The following is a 20097-nucleotide window of genomic DNA, read 5'->3' on the forward strand; positions in this document are numbered from 1 at the left end:
TATGTATCAACAACTACTCTGCTAAGGAAGATGGTAATAACTCCCAGATCAGGATCAATATGTGATGGGAATTGAATATGTATGTCAATATGTATGCTAAAAGAGGATGACAAACTATACTTCATAGGTATTAACAAGACGGCAGTAGTCACTCTTAGGTCAGGGCCAATCTATGAAGGGGACTGACCTTATACCATTTAATATAATAACAGAATATATTCTTATAACAGATCATATTCTCATATGTATTAACAATCACTTGGCTAAGAAAAATGGTAAAAACTTCTAGATTAGGAATAATATGTGATGGGAACTGAATATGTATGTTAAAAGAGATGGCAAACCATATCAGCTGGTGGCTTTTTTTCTTAATTTTTCTGTAAATGCTTTATATAATAATAAATAATAAAATTATTTAAAAAAAAACCCTGCCCCACCCAGGCATTGCTGGGAAAAGCATAAAGCTATGCAGGTCAGGAAGCTGCAGTGAGGAGAGAAATAGGTGTAAGATCATTCCCCCCTTCAATCAGTAGAACAACAATAGGAAATAACCTACATTGATTGTTTCATTTTGTTTCTGTATCTTATAATTTGTTATGGCTTGTGGCTGAGACAAACAACCTTAAATCAAACACATAAGACGTCATGACATAATGATGAAATGCTCAGCATGTTACAAGTGAATGCAAATTACAACTAATAATAACAGAGCTGGTAATTAAAAGGGCGCATAGAAGCAGCAATGTAAAGCTAGTCTGGCAGTCTTGAAATCCTTTATGCTCTGGACAATTCATTTCATCAGCATTTATGTGTCTCATAATTTTTTTTTCATCCACAAAATAGTCCTTCCTGACTTCTAAATGATGAACCTAACATTCAACTTCTGAAGTCAAACCACTGCTTTGTTAGCAGCACCTCCTGGGTTTAAGCCGTGGCATCTCCAGGTAAATGATCTTGGATAGCCAGTATTGGGAAAATACTTTTTTTCTGGCAGAGATCTAGAAAGCCACTGCAAGTTAAGGACAGATAATACTCAGTGAGACAGATCAATAGCTGTCATCCAACTTGAACTTATTCATAAACTGAGGTATGTGTTAACATTAATGTGTTAGCATTCAATTAAAATACATTTGCAGAAAGCATTTTCTCTGAAAATATGTTCCACCTCCTTTTCTAAAAGTACTGTGTATGCTTGAGCCAGAAAATCTCTGGTTCAAATATTTCCTCAGACTTGAATTCACTATACAGCTTTAACCAATAGCTATTCTTGCAGCTTCGCCCTTCATAGTAACAGTGATCCACGGACATCCGGAGAGTCGGTTTGGTCGTCCCTGCACTAAAGTATGGATGTGCTATCTGACACTACTATTTCTTTATTAAACAAAGGTAAGAAATGTAAAATCTAGGTATAGCTAACTGTCCAAAAGAGAAAGGACTGCTGCTAAATGGCGGGGGACTGTTAACACAACCATTTTTCTTGTGAGAAATACTTTTTAATGTTCAAAGGACTTTTTGAATCTTTTCCCTATACGCAGCAGTACTTTGGAAAAGCTGGAGCTATTCTCTTCTTCACAATATATAAAATGTATAAGAGTATAAGCATAAAACACACTACATTTGCAATTGTATATAGTTGTTATAATAGGCATAGAGGAACTTGGCTACACAGTTGGTCTTGTGACTATCTTCCCAAAAAGCAGATGAAGCAATATGTCATGAAAGTACTCCACACACTAGCTTTCTATGAACAGAAATGTTTATGTGGTAGAATATTCAATCACTGCAGCACCAACCTGCAATCTGGGAGGTACAGCCCAGATTCCAGAGATGCCAGTTCACATATTGTTTGCAAAAACTAAGTCTTCTCCTAACAAGTTTTGCTCAGGTCATTCTTCCCTTATTCTTGCCTATTATTTCCAGTTGTCAATAGCTCCTGTTTTAACAGTTATATGAAGCTAAGCTTTATTTTTTTGATGCTTTGTTATAATGTGCATGACTCAATCAGATAAACTTCAAGGATTGATCAGAAACTAACATTCATGGAGACACAACGTTTATGAAGGAGAATTTGTTTACTTTCTGGAGTATCGCCCCAGACCTCTATGGCAGGGGTCCCCAACCCCCGGTCTGCGGCCCGGTACCAGGCCGCAAAGGCCATCATACCGGGCCGCCAGCGGCTGCGCCTGCCTCCCCCCCTGCAACGAGAGGGGGGGGAAAGAGGCCGGCGCGGCAGCTACGCAAACGTGCACGCGCGGAACTGCCGTGCATACTTTTGCACCCCCCTGGTGGCCAAAACGCGCATGAGCGGCAACTCTGCGAATGCGTGTTAGCGCCACCTGGTGGCCAAAATGTGCATGCACAGCAATTGGGCATGCGCATTTATGAGCAACTGCGGCAGCCGGGCCGCTGGCTCTCCCCCACCCCCGGAGGCGGTCCCCGACCAGAAGAAGGTTGGGGACTGCTACTCTATGGAACCAAGGTCAATCAAGGGTTGGAATGTCCTGAGCCCAGTGTGAATCCCTTGATAATTTTATTTTTGATTGAATAAATCTTGTAAGGGAGTGAGAACATTCCATGCAGCTCAGTGCAGTACCCCAACCTTTAGGGATAGATGCTTTCAGAAGAGACAGTTGCAAAATGTCCCATGCAGCACAACAGGTTCTGGCAAGGAAGAAAATATCTACTTTCCAAATCGATCTTTTGCAGAAGAATGTGTAAATTTACTTATGCAAAATTTGAGAAAAAATCTGTTATGATTCAACTGAACTTGGAACTTCTCATGTGTTTTACTGCAACCTGCCAAATTTATTGCAATTTTGATCCATGTGCTTATTCTTCAGACATGTTACAGAGGTCTGTTCTTGTTTCTAGCTAATCAGCCTAGTATGTAACTTGCATTTTATAAACAAATAATGATACATTTTGGGTAGACAGCCACTTTTGTGCTAAGTTGCATTGTGTGTCTTTTGGAACTAATAACAAGTCAACTTTCTTCCAGTTTGCCATAATGCATGGCACATAACTGATAATCAAAGAATCTTAATAGATTACAAAATTGTAAAGGCTAATTAAATTATAATGGGAACCAATTTCAGTAGTCACCTTGTGATCTTAGTTATATACTGAATTTGAGATATGGTCTAAGCCCTAGTGGTAGAAGAACCCAAATTCAAAAACCTTGAAGTTGCTGGGAATACCATTTTCTGGCCAAGAACCTATCTTGCCAGTAAGAATAGACAATATTGAACTAAATGTACCAATAGTTTAACTCAGTAACTTCAGAATTCACAAAGTATTGATTTTACATAATAAGAAAAACGAAAATTCAATCAGATTGAAAAACATTGATATTTTAGGCTACAGGGTTCTATCAAAGTCTATGGGATTTACGAAATCTTTGTACAGAACTGCATTATTAAGCACTCCCAAGTCCCTCCCCCCCCACACACACAGGAGTTTTCTGCAGTACACATCTTTATACTGGATTAGCTCTACAATATATTAATTTTAAAATAAAATTTCTTCACAAAACAAGGGAAAACCCAAATAATTTAATAAATAAGGTATCAATTAACTTTTTTCCTAAATAAGCACTAATCTCTATGGGCTGTTTTTAAAAATAGAAAAACAAAAATCTAATTAAAGAAAAAAAATACTGCAGTAAGCTTCAATATTTCCATGAAATAAGCTAGCAATTAGCAGTGCAATTGATTTCTCAAGTTGTTCAGATAGCACTGATGCTTACCCCTAAACAACGGTAATTTCCTTACAATCCTATGAAGAGTTACTCCATTCTAAATCCATCATCCTCAAGCAGTTTAGGCTGTAGTAATTTTGCATAGGATTGCAATGTTAAGAGCATTACATGGAAATGTACAGGGTCAAACTGTTAAGATTCAGTTCTGGAGCTTTACTTCTCCCCCATTTCTCACGGTGAAATGTTATCCAACTAATTTTCATTGTTCTTGCCTATTAGGTCTCCCTTGACCTGTGATCCCACACAGGCCTGCACTTCCACCCTTATTTCTGTTTAGCAGAGGCCAATGTTTTATTTCCCTACTACATCTACCAATGTGCTTACCAGCTTTAGCACTGCTTTGGTTAAAACGCTGCCATCGCTTTTTGGGTGCTACGCGGCTTACATCTTTAGGCTCATCATACAAGGAGCCTTCTCTATTCAGTCCTGATTCCAACTCTAGGCACTCCCCATTTTCACGGGAGCTGCAGCTCTCTCTCTTTTTATCAGATTCTGACTTCATTCTTACACGAACTAAACTGCCATCAGAGGAACTTGTAGAGTCTTCATCAGGGGATTGTCCCATCAGCTCCCAAAATACCTTCCTTGCAATATCTTCCTTGTCATTTTTTAGAGGTCTAGCAACTGATCCTTGAGAAGCTCTATGCTGACGGGGCAAACCCTCAGCTGCACTGGATAATCGGGTTAGTGATTTGGTCTTTGAAGTTGCATTAGCTACCAGTTTGGACAGATGCTTAGATTTTGGACAGCTGCGCCTTGTGGTGCAGTTTGTACCAGAAACAGTAGCATTTGTGAGTTCCCTTTTGTTAGCATCAGGATCGATCAACTTGGTTGCGAGACCATGTGAAAAAGCGGACTGACCTTCTTTGGGTTTCTGACACTCTGCTTCTTGCACACTATCTCGATTTTTTTCTAATTTAGGAGTGGATCCCATTGTAGGCAAAGATGTCAAATCACTTGGAGTGTTATTTCCAGAACTATCACCGCTGTTAGGACTCCTAAAGGAAACTATGTTCTGAGTAGTCATTATTTGTTTCTCTTTTGTCTTACTATCATGCATATCCTTGATCATCATTAATAAGGTGCTGAATTTATAATCAGGCTCAATCGGCAAATGATTCTGCCCAGAAACAGAGGAAAAGAGCAAGGGCCCCATGGTCTTAGCCGGCCCACAGTCTTTAGCTTCAGCATTCACGGGCCTATAAGACAGCTCCTTCAGTTCTGAAAGCACATGCTTCACTACTGCCGTTTCTATTTCAGCAGAATCACAGGATTTCTCATTTGTGCTGCTCAGCATTTTTGGGCCATCAACCTTCCCAATTTTGGCAGGTATATCTAAATGAGACCCACGAGAACCTTTGGCAGCAGGAAAGCAGCAGTTGGGGCTACATTCATCTTCTTTAAGAGAAGAGTCTGTCCCAGCAGCAATTCCTTTATGCTTGCATTTAATACTTCTAAACTGAGGCTGTTTTGTATCCATTTGACTTGTAAACCCTTTCCTTTGGAGTGTAGTATGCTTTTCTACAAGGGTTAGATTGTCTTTCCTGTAAACTGAAGCCACCTCAGCTGCAAGGGAGAGCTCATGGAATTCCTCACCTCCTGTTTCAACATTGGCATTTGTATCTAGAGAGCCTTCCAGAAGTTTGCAACTTTTGTTGCTGGTTTTTGAGATGTATGAAGAATGTTTAATGTTTCTTTGTCCTGAAGACAGATCCTTTCCTCTGTTATTTACAGAATCACCATTTTTCAGGACAGTGTGGACGGCTGCTGCTGCTATACTTTGGTCAAGGGGGTCTAAATCACAGGAACTATTATCTGATGAACCAGATTCCATTTGTATCTCTGTTCCATCATCAAATGCAGAATAGTGGTGCTGTATTTTTGAACTGCACATAAAGCCTGCTGGGTTTTTCTTTTTCTTCAGGTCTGCTTTGGATGTCTCCTGCTGGCAGTCTCTATCAGTGACCTTGTATTCAGTTTTCATAGATTTCTTGTCAAATTGTCTCTCACCAAAAGAAGAGAGCAAATAGTTTTCCACCGTGCCCTTGGATCCCATTAGGCTCTTTGCTATCCTGCACAGTTCATGAGAAGCCTGCTTATCTGGCAGATCTGAAATAATCATAGTTTTAACTTTATTCGCTGGCACTTTCTCCTCACTGTCTCTCTTGGATGCCTCCAGTTTGGTGCCACTTTTTCTTACCCTAGCTCTCCTCCTTGTATCAGAACTTTTCTTTATTCGTAATTTGGGTGTCTTTGTCTTCTCATCAGTGGAATGTTTAGAATCCAATGCCAAAGACCTAAAACATCCATTCAGTTGCCTGCACTCTTCACTTAAGGAGCCTTTGGTACAAGATTCCATTAAATGCATGTTTTTCTCATTGTCTGAATGACTAGAAGACTGGCTGAATTTCTGAGTATCACTCTGCTGGAGACATTTATTTGCAAGTCCAACACTGATCTCCCATTTAGCCATAAATTTCTTAGGCACCTTAAAGAGAAAGAGACAAAGTCATCAGAAAACAAATACTTATACCATACAAAAGAACATTATACCAAGAGGTAAATATTACTTCCCTTCACAAAATGTAACAAAGTTAATTGCAGTTCTTCATTCAAAGCAGGATTCATAAAATATCCAGAGTGCTCCACAATTTCAACACATTAGAACACAGGTGAATTTAGATGGTTCTAGTCATGAGCTGAGACACTCTTACAGAGTGGGTTGCCTGGATACCCAAGGTTTTCATAGCAGCATGTGAGAAATGGAAATATTAATTCAGCATTGACATCTAAAATGTGATGCAAATTCCTAAAGGAATTCAAACAGCTGACTGGGCTTTTGTAAATAGTTTTCCAGTCCTGCCTGCTTTACCCAATATATGCTTCATAACATGAAAAAAAATCTTCATCATTAACACTGGAACACATTCTCAAAAACTGTCCGTTTTATTCAACACAGACAAGCCAATGCATAAGATTTTTTTATATTATATACACACACACACAACATCTCCGCTGCCTCACAAGTCCAATCACATTATAAACTCTCTTGGGGATGTTTCAAGATGTTATAACCATGATCCCAACCAAGTATTTTATTTCAAAAAAGGAGCACGGCATGTCCTGAAATTTCTGCAGCTGAAATTAACTGACCTTAGAAACTGTTTAGCTTTGGAAGGATCATGGCTCATGCTTTGTATTCAGATAGGGACCCACAAGAGCAAAATAGAGAAGAGCAAGAGCTTTACCTTGTGTTTGTAGCCCTTTTCTTTTTGTTTCCCTCTTCGCCGAAGGACCGGCAGTTCTTCAAATTGATGTCTCCCTTCAAAAACTACAATTGCTTTTCCTACGACCCAGGCTCTTTCAGATGATTCTCCTAAGGCTTCCACGTAATACTCCCGATATGGCCTACGATTGGAAACTATTGAAATAAAATTAATAAGATTAGCAACTTGCATCAAGGCATAGGAACAGAAGTGTATAAATGTCTCCCAGACATGAAACTTGCCTCTCTGTTGAAATTCATGAGACAATTGCCTTAAAAAGCTATATCTAAGAGTTGTGGAATAAACATTTTATTAATTAAATTCCAATGCCACAGGGGTGGGTAGATGTCCAACTTGGCTGCTGCCTCCAGTTTACCTCTTGAATAAATCAAAGACTTCAGTGAGCTCAGCAGTGGTTTTCTTAGAATAGATAACGAATTGTGCAAATAGATCCCAAGTTAAAAAATAACGTAAATAAAGATACAATTGCACAAATGTGTGTTTTGCCTTAAATTGTATAACTTTGCACATTCTACAGACCCCTCTCAGATTATGTTGAGATATTGTATGAGCAGTTGTCACACTTTTTTGGCGTTTTTCATTAAGAAAGAGTTCTCTAAGAATAATTAATTTTATATATACATCACTGGTATCTAGAAGACAATTTTTTTAAAATTGTGGAAATAATGTTTAGATAATAATGCTTAGATATTCACTTAGGGAATTCAGTCCATTCAGAACTGTTCAGGAAGAACAAAGTAAATCTTCACTAGCAATCATTTTTACCAATAATTTTCGCCTATTCAATTTCAGCCAAGACCACTGTTGGGGGATGTTTGATACCTTATCTGAAACTTCACTGCCTTTATATTTCTTCATGAAAGAGGATGTACTAAATTTAGAATCTCCATGGCGGTAGTGAGTTCAAAATCTGGCTCTGCAACCATATCTTCCATTTAGCCTGGACCTGAGGTGCTAATGTTTCTGCGTCCTTTTGGTAAACTAACCTATTCTATATAACATGGATGGCAATTCCTATCACCCTAGTAAAGGGATTCACTCCCTCTATGCACTTACAAGAATCTTCAAATACCTTAGTCTGAGTAAGAAGTTCCCAGCTGGGAGGGAGAAGCAGGCCCCAATTTGTATAGGTCTCACCCCAAAATAGATTCAGTTTCATACCATCTGACTAAGGGGACGAGGAATGCCTCCCACTGAATCTTGCCAATCTAAGCAAAGACTCTCTCCCCCCTCACCCACCTGAGAACTGAATGGAAATGGGTTCTGACTGGTCCTTCTACCTTCAGCCTACCTTCAGTCCCCTCAGCCTAAAAAGAAGGGCTTTTGTCCACTACAGATGCCTTCTCTCTTGATCTAAAGAGGTTAGTTCCTCACGTTGATACTGCCAAGTGTGTGCTCCACCATTCTAATATTTGTTCCATCTCATGATCGTCTAGAATTGAGATTAAAAGTCTAAAAATAAATTCTGGTGGCAGGTAACGATTCTTCTGTGACTGTATATGGGCCAATCCTTAACCAAGGAAGTCCTGCCCCACCACATATATTCACTGTTCCCCCATGGCTCTAATGTGAATTGGACGAGAAACTAACCCATCTCCATCAAGTGACAAATGACGCTCATCTCACCAACATGTTACAATGATAGGAATTTTTGGTAAGGGATGGTGAAGCATATTAAATTTTTACTATAAACTCTCTTGAATTAAACTTTTAGAGTTATCCTGGGCAAATCTAAACAAGATCTATTCAATGGGGTTCACTCACAGGAAAGTGTTTATAGTATTGGAAGTATTAGTATATGGATATACTCCAAGAGCATGGGTACTTGCAATGTCTCAACGAATCTGCTTCTGCCGTGCTTATTTTTTGACAGACTCCTGGTACTATAAGTTCAGAAAGCTCCATCCTTTCAAACACAAATCCAAACTTGGGTGGCAAAACTGGTAAATTTAGCTTTGAAGGAAGATAGTGTTTGCAAAAGACTAGATTTAAACACAGTTGGGAAAAACATCTGTAATCCAGTTTTGGAATGATCTGATTTACTAGGAATGGGTTGTGCTGTGTGAATGACAGGACAGAAACATTTATTTTTCCAAGAATTATCTTTTAAAATATGCATCAACATGCTAACTTCACTTTACAAAGAACAAAGAGATTCATTAAGATAACCAGAATTAAATTTTTCTAGAATATGAACAGGAGCTGTTAACTAAACCCTATTTATATTTCTGGAACTTTTAAAATAAAAAGCCAAACAGATGCCATGCACAATTTGTAAGGCAGAATTTGTAGTTAATAATGCAGACCAAAAAGCAATATGGAGTCTTATAATCTCCAACATTACCTTTCATTTTTGTATGAGTATCTAACACAGGATCATGATAAATTTTACAGGGCCACCACGGACGTCTACTGAACTTTGCCCACACAAGATCTCCAGCTTCATACTTCACAGGAATAGGTTTCTTCTTGGTGCGACCCTTAAGAGATGGGGGAGAAAGTTGTGAATTTATGAACAACCCACAAATATTGCTCTCATTTCCCACACACAAGAGTAATGAATAACTAGTAGAGTTAATTTTCATCATCATCATCTTCATTTATCTAACCCACCCTTCTAATACAGATCAGGGTGGGTAAACAACGTAATAAAACAACAATATAAACAATAATTAAAGTTAAAAACTTTATAATTGAGTTGCCCCCAACTAAAACATATCATAAAGGAGTTTTGGCATTAAGGAGCAGCTTTTTCCCATCTCCTAGCGGTGAGGCCAGGACCTCTTAGTAATAGTTTTATTTTGGGACCTAATCATATGCTTGATTAATTGAGAGGGCAGTAATATCCACATTTCAGAAGTTAGTTACTTCAGGACCTATTATGCAAGGCGACAGCCATGCCGTGCTGCCAACAATGCATTGCAGCAGAGCAGCATGCGCCACTGCTTCCTGTGTCCCCATGGGGAACACATTTAGGCAGCAGACACTGTCCACCCCAGCTTTCTGTGTCCTAATATAGCGATCCCCAACCTGTGGGCCGCAGCCCACATGTGGTCCTTCGACTAATTGGAGTTGGGCCCCGAAGGACGCCTTCTCCCCCCCCCCCCGGCCCTTTACAACACACTTTGGGTGTCATTGTCTCCCATCACTCCCAGATGGGACTATCTTGTTGCAGAGAAACAAGCTCAGGGTTCCCATTGATTTGTCATTGTCATGAGTTAAAATTTCCATGAAAATAAAATGTTCCTTATGTTCATTGCTGTGGCGTGTCTGTATCTTATTTTGAAGGGATGTTTAAACATTACCATAGCGATCAGAGAGCGTTAGGGCAGTGGTTGAGAGTACAGGAGTAAACTACCCCCCCACCGGGCCTCAGTAAAAGGCGTTGAGTGGTCCCCGGTGAGTGGTCCCCAGCGTTGAGTGGTCCCCAGTGATAAAAAGGTTGGGGACCACTGTCCTAATAGACATAGCTGCAGCAGAAAGTTTCCGCCATACAGGGGGGTGGTATGTGTGTGGAGTTTGCAGGAAGGTGGGATTGTCTGAGAATGCAATCCCACGTTCCTGCAAAATAACAACAAAAGCCCCATTTGACCCCCACATTGCAGAGCCGAGTGGGACATTTTCGGTCCCCTCCCACACGGGCCTGTCATGGCCACCGATGTAAGCTGCGGCAGAAGAGGGAACAATGAAAAATCAGTGTTTTCTTGTCACAGGCCATTGGAGATCCTAAATCAGGACTGGTGCTAATGGCATGAAGGGATTAACCCCACTGCCATGCAAGTACTAGCCCGGCCTTTCCTCCCTGTGCATAACCGGTCAAGGTGAGTTATTATAAATAGGCTTTAAAAATATACATTGTCTTCATTTTAATGAGAGGTTTACTTTCTTGCTAACCTGTAAACAAAACTGATGGTTATAAATTTACAGAACACTATATTTTACACGTCTAAAACAGCTCTATTATTGCAAGTTTCTCTAAATAAAATATATAAATTTTGGTAAATTATGACAATTAAAAGACAAGTGTTGAACTAGAAGAAGAAGAAGAAGAGTTGGTTTTTATATGCCGCTTTTCCCTACCCGAAGGAGGCTCAAAGCGGCTTACAGTCGCCTTCCCATTCCTCTCCCCACAACAGACACCCTGTGAGGTGGGTGAGGCTGAGAGAGCCCTGATTTCACTGCTCGGTCAGAACAGTTTTATCAGTGCCGTGGCGAGCCCATATTCACCCAGCTGGTTGCATGTGGGGGAGCGCAGAATTGAACCTGGGATGCCAGATTAGAAGTCCGTACTCCTAACCACTACACCAAACTAGTAAAAAACCTTATATCAATTAGTAGTCCTATAATCCTCCAATTTTCAGGCCTCACAAGCACCTGCAGCTCTTTTCCATATCTAGCTAATCAAAGAGCCAAGGGCAAAATATATCTACCACTTTGACATAACAATCACTTTTAAAAACAAATATCTTAATTTCCAGTAGAAAAGAGCAAGAGGCCAGAAGCACCCAAAAGTAAAAAAAAAAAATGCTTTAGGATGCTTTGGGCTGATCCTGCGTTGAGCAGAAGGTTGGACTAGATGGCCTGTATGGCCCCTTCCAACTCTATGATTCTGTGAAAATTATAGCGGGGGAGCGAGATTTCATGTGTCACTACTCACTTCTTCAGACAGATATTATTCCCTGCCACAAATTTTGTTACATCCTTAAGGTGTTACTAGATCATTGCTCATTTCTACAGCTACAGAAAGGCTAACATGGCTACCTATCTTGATCTATTTTCACCTCTAATTTGGATCTGGTAATACAGCAAAACTTATACTCAATCATTTTAAACCCTTGAAAATAATCTTTTAAAAGTTATCTTGGTTAGGCCAAATAGTTCTTACCAAAATTCTACCTAGATTTTATAATTAGGATATTACCACTATAAATTACAAGTATAATTCTGAACCAGATTCAGCAACTATTCAATAACAGAAAAACAAGAATAAAAAAGCAAGTGTACCAACAGACTTGGAAAAATGGTGGCCTAACAGTACCTAGTATCGAAAGATATAATCTAGCATCTAGACTCCCAGCCTTAGCTAACCGGTTTAGAAGGGATAAGATACAGAAAGTTTGGGAAAGAGAGCAACATGGCTGTGTGTCATCACTAGATAGCTGAATTGAAAAATAAAATGCAGATAGCTGACCATGGATTAATACACATCTGTAAGGTTTAGTATCATTGTAAAAGCAAGTTGGGATTGTCTAGCTCAGTGGTCCCCAATCCCCGGTCTTCAGACCGGATCGGTCCGTGGATCAATCAATACTGGGCCACGGCACCTCCTCGTCCTCCTCCCCGGCTGCTGCCTCGGGGGCTGCCCTGCCACTCTGCCGCCGGCTCACCTTTGGTGCTCTCCAGTGGCCGCAATGGCTGGGGCTCCCCCTCGGTGTGGCATTGCACAGCTGCTGCTGGCAGCATCCCCCCCAGTGGGCAGCGGGAAGTCAGGGGCGCCGGTGGGAAAGCAAGTGGAGCGAGGGCTCAGGCGATGGCAGAGACGTCCCTCAGCAAAAGACTACCCCCCCCCGGGCCTCAGTAAAATTGTCAGGTGTTGACTGGTCCCCGGTGATAAAAAGGTTGGGGACCACTGATCTAGCTCACTTTTTATGCCATTATTCAACCGTAATGAGTTTGCTGATACTCAGCACACAGGAGCTTTTAAGATATGGGAGAGCCTAAAATTGACTAGGGTAAGGTAAAGGTAAAGGTATCCCCTGTGCAAGCACCGAGTCATGTCTGACCCTTGGGGTGACGCCCTCTAGCGTTTTCTTGGCAGACTCAATACGGGGTGGTTTGCCAGTGCCTTCCCCAGTCATTACCATTTACCCCCCAGCAAGCTGGGTACTCATTTTACCGACCTCGGAAGGATGGAAGGCTGAGTCAACCTTGAGCCGGCTGCTGGGATTGAACTCCCAGCCTCATGGGCAAAGCTGTCAGACAGCTGCCTTACCACTCTGCGCCACAAGAGGCTCCTTGACTAGGGTAGTCAACTATTAACAATCAAGCTATAAAATCATTTGGAAACTTCCATATGAAGCTGGTGAAACTCCCTCACCACTTTTTTCAATACCTTCAGATAAGAAATTTCATTCAGAATTTATTTCCTAAGAGAAATTGTTTTGTCTATTACATCAATTTGAACATATTACAAATCAATTAGAACTACATAAATGCTTGTTAGTGGACTATCTATAGGTTACTTGTGAATTTGAAAATTAGTAATAAAATCAGATGGGAAAAAGAACTTCAGGCATGTATATCTGTAGATCAATGGCAAGATATTGTTAAAGAGATGATGGTGGGAGAAGATGGTATAAGAGAAGAGGTACGAGATGGATTTGCTTGGACCCCTTCTAATCTCCATCACATAACTCGGAACTCAGGAGTGGGGGCTAGAGGTAAGAAACTGCCTCCGACACTGATGCTAGGAAATGCCAGGTCGATATAAAAAATAGACCACCACACTGCAAGCCTATTTTGCAGAGCAAAAGGAAGACATGAAGTGCCTGATGGAAACCTGGATCAAGGCTGTCAAAACACTTGCCTTAAAACAGCGGTTCTCAACCTGGAGGTTGTGACCCTTGGGGGGTGTCAATCAATCCTTTCAGGGGGGTCACCGAGGCCGCTGCCACCGCCATGGACACAGTGGCAGCCTTGACAACCCAAAGGGGAAGATTGAGAACCGTTGGTTTACCTGCTTCTGTGGCAGCGGCCTCGGTGATCCAAAGGGGGTCATAGGGTTGTGCACACACTGGCAATCATGGAAGGCCAGAGCGTGCAACCCTATGACCCCCTTTGGGTTGCCACTGCAGTGGTCGTAGCAGCAGGAAGCTTAAGAACCGCTGCCTTAAAAGAACTGGCCCCTGCTAGGTTCTCCGTTTTCCATTAGTCGGTCAGGGGCAGAGCTACTTGTGAGTAGCATGGCAGGAAATCATGGTAGAAGTTGGCAAAGCCGAGGAAGGCTTGGAGCTGCCGGCAGGTGCGGGGGACTTCCAAATCTAGCACTGCCTTCACCTTGGCCGAAACTCAGTACCCTAGGAAGTTTACATGGGGGTGGTGGGACTCCCACTTAGACAGTTTAGCATAGTGATCCCCAACCTGTGGGCCACATGTGGTCCGTCGACTAATTGGAGGTGGGCTGCAAAGGACGCCTCCCCTCCCCCCGGCCCTTTACAACACACTTCGGGTGTCGTTGTCTCCCATCACTCCCAGATGGGACTATCTTGTTGCAGAGAAACAAGCTCAGGGTTCCCATTGATTTATCATTGTCATGAGCTAAAATTTCCATGAAAATAAAATGTTCCTTATGTTCATTGTTGTGGCGTGTCTGTATCTTATTTTGAAGGGATGTTTAAACATTACGATAGTGATCAGAGAGCGTTAGGGCAGTGGAAGTACAGGAGTAAACTACCCCCCCCTCACTGGGCCTCAGTAAAATTGTCAAGCATTGAGTGGTCCCCGATGATAAAAAGGTGGAGGACCACTGGTTTAGCATACAGTTTGTGCTTAGCCAGCGAGCACCTCCCTCACCAGTTTCACATGCTCCTCCTCCGTCTTGTTGTAAATCAACACGTCATCCAGGAACGCCCCCCCCCCCAGAGTAGGTCATGCAACGCCTAATTTATCACATTCATGAAAATACCAGGTGAGCCGCTTAACCCGAACAGCATAATGAGGTATTTAAATTTACCCAGCAGGGTGTTAAATGCCATTTTCCATTTGTCCCCCTCTGCAATCCACACCCGGTAATAGGCCTCCCTCAAGTCCAGTTTAGTAACAATCCTCCCCTCCCAACAAGTCCTTTATCAGGGGTAGGGAGTAAGCATTCACCTTGGACACCGCATTTATGGCATAGTAGTCAGTGTACAGTCTCAAAGTCCTGTCCTTCTTTGCAAAGAGAACTGGGACAGCCATGGGGGAGGTTGCGGGGCAGATGAATCCCCTCTGCAGATTCTTGTTGATGAACTTGCGGAGTTCGGCGAGCTTGGCCGGGCTCACATTGTACAGTTTGGCTTTGGGGAGGGCAGCCTCGGGCACCAGTTTAATTGCGCAATCCATGGAGCAGTGGGAGGGGGAAGCTGGTCATACACCTTCTCAGAAAATCATAGAATCACAGAGTTGGAAGGGGCCATACAGGCCATCTAGTCCAACCCCCTGCTCAACACAGGATCAGCCCTAAGCATCCTAAAGCATTCAAGAAAAGTGTGTATCCAACCTTTGCTTGAAGGCTGCAAGTGAGGGGGAGCTCACCACCTCCTTAGGCAGCCTATTCCACTGCTGAACTACTCTGACTGTGATAAATTTTTTCCTGATATCTAGCCTATATCGTTGTAAAAAGGTGAAAGGCAGCTCCACTTATACCGGTGGGGGTTCGCCAAGATGACCCACCCAGACGGGATCCACCAGGTGAGGTCAACAGGCGAATGGGCTACCCCGCAGGGTGGGTTTTCCATGCCTGGTTCAATGGCTCCCCAGAGGGGCTGATGTACTTCCTGCTGCGGATCGAGGGATTTCTGGCCGACTGGCGGGACACCTTCACTTCCCAGGGGGAAAAAATTGTTCTGACACACTGTGGATTGGTGACCAGCAGGTGCAACTGTTTCAAGTTTTACTGGCGAATATTCTGTGGAAAAGAACACAACTTCATTCTCTATGCCAAAGCCAAATTGGCCAGAATATAAAACTAGGAGAATAACATGGTGCAGCAAGCCTTGATATGAGACCCCCTTAAGAAGATTGGAGGGAGGCAAGAATGGGCAAAGGGAAGGGGGAATATGGTGTTTGAAATTTCTTCTATATTATTTTTCTGTACACATTTATACAGATGGTATATAATACCTAAGGTAACTGCAAATAATTTAAAGTGATCAGATTGTAAGAGCTGGAAATGCCATGATGTAGCGGGTTTTTCCTTTTCTCCTTTCTTTTTTATCGATACTGGGCTAAAGTTCATATTATTTTGTAAGAAATGCTTTGTGTTAAATACTTAAAAATATGTTGTGTACAAGTGCAGGAGCCAGCAGATTCCTTAGCTCAAGGATATGCCTTGGCTCAAGTATAATGGGTAACATCAAGGCGAAGCAAGCCTCGGTATGGCCCATTATGCACGGGGAGGATAGCGTGCATTCGGGGTGGAATGGTGGCGACTAAAATCACCGATAACGCACGGCACTGGCTGCAGATTCGGTGCATGCCGCAGAAAAAGCCGTGTTAGCAAAACGCAGAAGAAAGCGCAGCTTCCGGGTGATCGGGGAGCAACCAGAAGCGGTGCCGGGGTCACCGCGTGCATTATCGGTTACTCTGGGTTTTGCCGCCGTTGCGTCCCATTCCGTGCATAAGCGGTTTACTTTGCTTCTTCCCCCTCCGCGTTTTCCATTTCGGCGGCCGTGCATAATGGGCCTATGAGACCTCCTTAAGAAGGAATAACCAGAGTTTTCTGAAAACTTACACTTCTGGCAAACAGAAGTTAGATGAAGAATTTTGGGAGAAGTGGAGATCTTATTTGGATTATCTTACTAAGGATGGCTTGAAGCAAGAAAGAAAAGACTAGAGGGGGAGAGGTGGAGCAAAGGGAAGGGGGATCATGCTGCTTGGTATTTCTTCTTTTTACTAGAATTCAAAGCCTGCTCGTAAGAGTGATCTTTGAAAGGCGGGCGTAGCGGGAGGCCAGGGAAGCCATCCCCTACCCCCTCCCCCTCAGCTGGCCCTGGGCCCACGGAGCGCCCCCTCCGACCCTGAGAGGCAGTGGGGGCACTCCGTGGGCCCAGGGAATGCCCCCCTGGGGGGCCGCCCCCACTGACAGCGTGGCTGGGGCCATAGAGCACCGCCACCGCCTTTGCATTTTAAAATGCAGCGGCCGGTATGTGGGGGAAGTTCAGTGGAGGAAGGGGGATTCCTGGCGGGGCGCAAGGTCGGAGGGGCGGGGCTTGGCACCTCCCATGTGGGTCAAACAGTGGGCTGGGTGCTTACATAGGAGGCAGAGGCCGAGAGGTCCCCTTGACCGCAGCGAGGAGCAAGGCGGTGGGCGACAGTCCTGCTGCCTGCAGGCAAGGCTTGTCGGCACGGAACGCTCCCCTGGGGGGATATTACACGTGCATACACATAACACTTACTGCCATCTTGCACAACAAAACATGGTAACTTTAGCTCATTGTGGCTCTGAAACAAAAATGAAACTTCCCAGGTAGCACTAAAAAAGGAAGCTATCCATGTGCCTGCAGAGTGAGAGTTTGGATAGAACCAAACTGCAAAACAAACTGCATCCCAGACGTAACAGCTGCTGCAACTATTTCCTTAAGTAGCAGTTTGCTGTTCTGAACCAGAAGCATTTCAGCAAGTCTGATTTTGGGGAAAGTCAGATAAAAATGCTTAAAATAAGTATAATCACAAATGCTGTTGCATGCTTACTTGAAATGAAACTCCACTGAAATGAAACTCCAGGTCTGTGTTATAAGGGTGTAATAATCCACTATATTTTAAAAATCTTGGAAGCTCAGTTATAATTATACCACAGGTTAGGAAAAGTATACATATAAAAAAGAAGAGCTGCTTTTTTTACCCCACTTTTCACTATCCAAAGGAGTCTCAAAGAAGCTTACAAGCACCTATCCTTCCTCTCCCCACAACAGACACCCTGTGGGATAGGTGGGGTTGAGAGAGCCCTGAGAGAACTGTAACTGGCCCAAGGTCACCCAACCGGCTGCATGTAGAAGAATCAAACTTGGTTCTCCAGATTAGAAGCTGCCCCTCTTTACCTCTACACGAAGCTGGTTATACTAACCACTACATTTGCATAGTTGACAAATAAAGTAATAGAAGCAGTAAAAGGTAAGAAGTATTCCTTGAAGCAGTGGAAAGCTAGTCCAAGTGAAGGAAATAAAAGGGAGTACATGCTTTTGTAAATAAGATGCAAGTCAGTGATCAGAGAGGCAAATAGGGATACGAGGAACATATCGCAAAAACAAAGACCAACGATAAAATGTCTTCAAATAGAAGTAGAAACTCAGCTAGGGAGGCAGTGGTGTCCTTGGATGACTAAGGGGTAAAAGAATTACTGAAGGATAACTGGGATTGTCAAAGAAGCTGAATGCTTCTCTGAATTTTTTTGCTTCTGTCTTCACTGCAGAACATAGGAGGTGCTTTCCCAGTCCAGAACCACCAATTTCATGAGCGCCAAAAGACCCAAGTCAGATTGAGGTGATGAGAGAGATCATATAACTCAGGGGTAGTCAAACTGTGGCCCTCCAGATGTCCATGGACTACAATTCCCAGGAGCCCCCACCAGCATTTGCTGGCAGGGGCTCCTGGGAAATGTAGTCCATGGACATCTGAAGGGCCGCAGTTTGACTACCCCTGATTGATGGACAAATGGAAAACTGACAGATCTCCAGGTCTTGATGGTATGCATCCAAGAGTTCTGAAAGAAATGTGAATATCTCCTGACCAAAATATGCAATCACTGCAACCTGCCTCCATTCCCAAAGACTGGAACATAGCTAATGTAACCCTATTTTTAAAAAGTTCCAGAGGAGATTAGGAAATTTATTGGCTGGGCACTTTAACATTGTTACTGAGTAAGTTGCTGGTATCCATTATGAAAGACAGAATTAGTAGGCACATGGATGAACAAAAGCTACTGAGGAAAAATCAGCAAGAATTCCGTAAAGGAAGATCTTGTTTCACTAATCTTTTAGAATTTTAAGGGGGTGAACAAACATGTGGACAAGGGTGACCCAGTAGATGCTCTTTACCTAGACGTCCAGGAAGCTTTTGATAAACTTCCTCATCAAAGGCTTCTGAGTAAACTCAGCAGTCATGAGATCAGAAGACAAAAATTAACTATATGTTAATAGGGTACAAATGTAATTGTCCAGGAGAGAGACCTTATAGATATAGTAGATAACTCACTGAAGATGTACATTTAGTGAAAGACTGCAACAAAAAAAGGCAAATGCTACACTACATAATTAGGAAAGGGATTGAAAACAAATCAGCCCCTGTATAAAACTAAGGTGTGGCTCATTGGAATACTGTGTACAGTGCTAGTCACAACTCCAAATAGATATTACAGAACTGGAAAAGGTGCAGAAAGGAACAACTAAAGTAGTTAATGGGATGGAACACTTTCCTTATGAAGAAATCTGAAAGCTATTAGGGCTCTTTATTATGGAGAAAAAGCCTCTTGTGGCGCAGAGTGGTAAGCAGCACTGTCCATGAGGCTGGGAGTTCAATCCCAGCAGCTGGCTCAAGATTGACTCAGCCTTCCATCCTTCCGATGTCGGTAAAATGAGTACCCAGCTTGCTGGGGGGTAAACGGTCATGACTGGGGAAGGCACTGGCAAACCACCCCGTACTGAGTCTGCCATGAAAACGCTAGAGGGCGTCACCCCAAGGGTCAGACATGACTCAGTGCTTGCACAGGGGATACCTTTACCTATTATGGAGAAACGATGATTGAGTGTTACATGTTAGAGCAGTGGTTCACAACCTTGGGGTTGCTTGGCCCCTTTCCTGGGGTTACCAGGTTGCTGGCTGTGGCCTTCATGGTTGTGTGTCTGTGTGCACGCATATGCCGCCACCAAAGTTGGAGTCGCAGCAAAGGTAAGGTTGAGAATCACTGTGTTAGAGGTGCACAAAATTATGTATGGGATAGAGAAGGCAGAGAAATAAATTCTTCTCTCCCTTTCTCACAATACAAGAATTTGTGTACACTCAATGAAGTTAATGAGCAATAGGCTTAGAACACATAAAAGGAAGTACTACTTCACCCGAAAAGTAATTAACAGCTTCTAAAGGGGATTGAATAAACATATGGAGCAGAAGTGTATCAGTGGCTATTAGCCACAAAGTATGTATGGGGCATAGATGCTCTGTATTTTTTGAGCTTTGGAGGCAACAGTGGGAGGGTTTCTGGAGTTCTGACCCCACTGGTGGACCTCCTGATGGCACCTGGGATTTGGCCATTGTGTGATACAGTGTTGGACTGGATGGGCCATGACCTGATGTTTCCTC

The 20097-nt window shown here is 42.7% G+C and overlaps 1 protein-coding gene across 13 annotated transcripts in view; it reads right to left on the bottom strand.

The window, feature by feature from the left end:
• The window catches only part of NSD1 (nuclear receptor binding SET domain protein 1), a 92548-nt gene that overhangs the window by 56709 nt on the left and 15742 nt on the right, over positions 1–20097 (bottom strand). For 9 of the 13 annotated variants that reach the window (XM_077326243.1, XM_077326247.1, XM_077326244.1 and 6 more), the window contains exons 3-5: positions 9389–9524; positions 7006–7178; positions 4082–6245 (exon numbers count right to left, since the gene is read on the bottom strand). In XM_077326243.1, the coding sequence (XP_077182358.1) occupies positions 4082–6245; positions 7006–7178; positions 9389–9524 (2473 nt within the window). The remainder of the gene's footprint in view (positions 1–4081; positions 6246–7005; positions 7179–9388; positions 9525–20097) is intronic. The other 4 variants (XM_077326252.1, XM_077326251.1, XM_077326254.1 and 1 more) reach the window with 2 other exon arrangements.

The sequence above is a fragment of the Paroedura picta genome, chromosome 3 (assembly GCF_049243985.1).
Source record: "Paroedura picta isolate Pp20150507F chromosome 3, Ppicta_v3.0, whole genome shotgun sequence".
NCBI classification, from domain to species: domain Eukaryota; kingdom Metazoa; phylum Chordata; class Lepidosauria; order Squamata; family Gekkonidae; genus Paroedura; species Paroedura picta.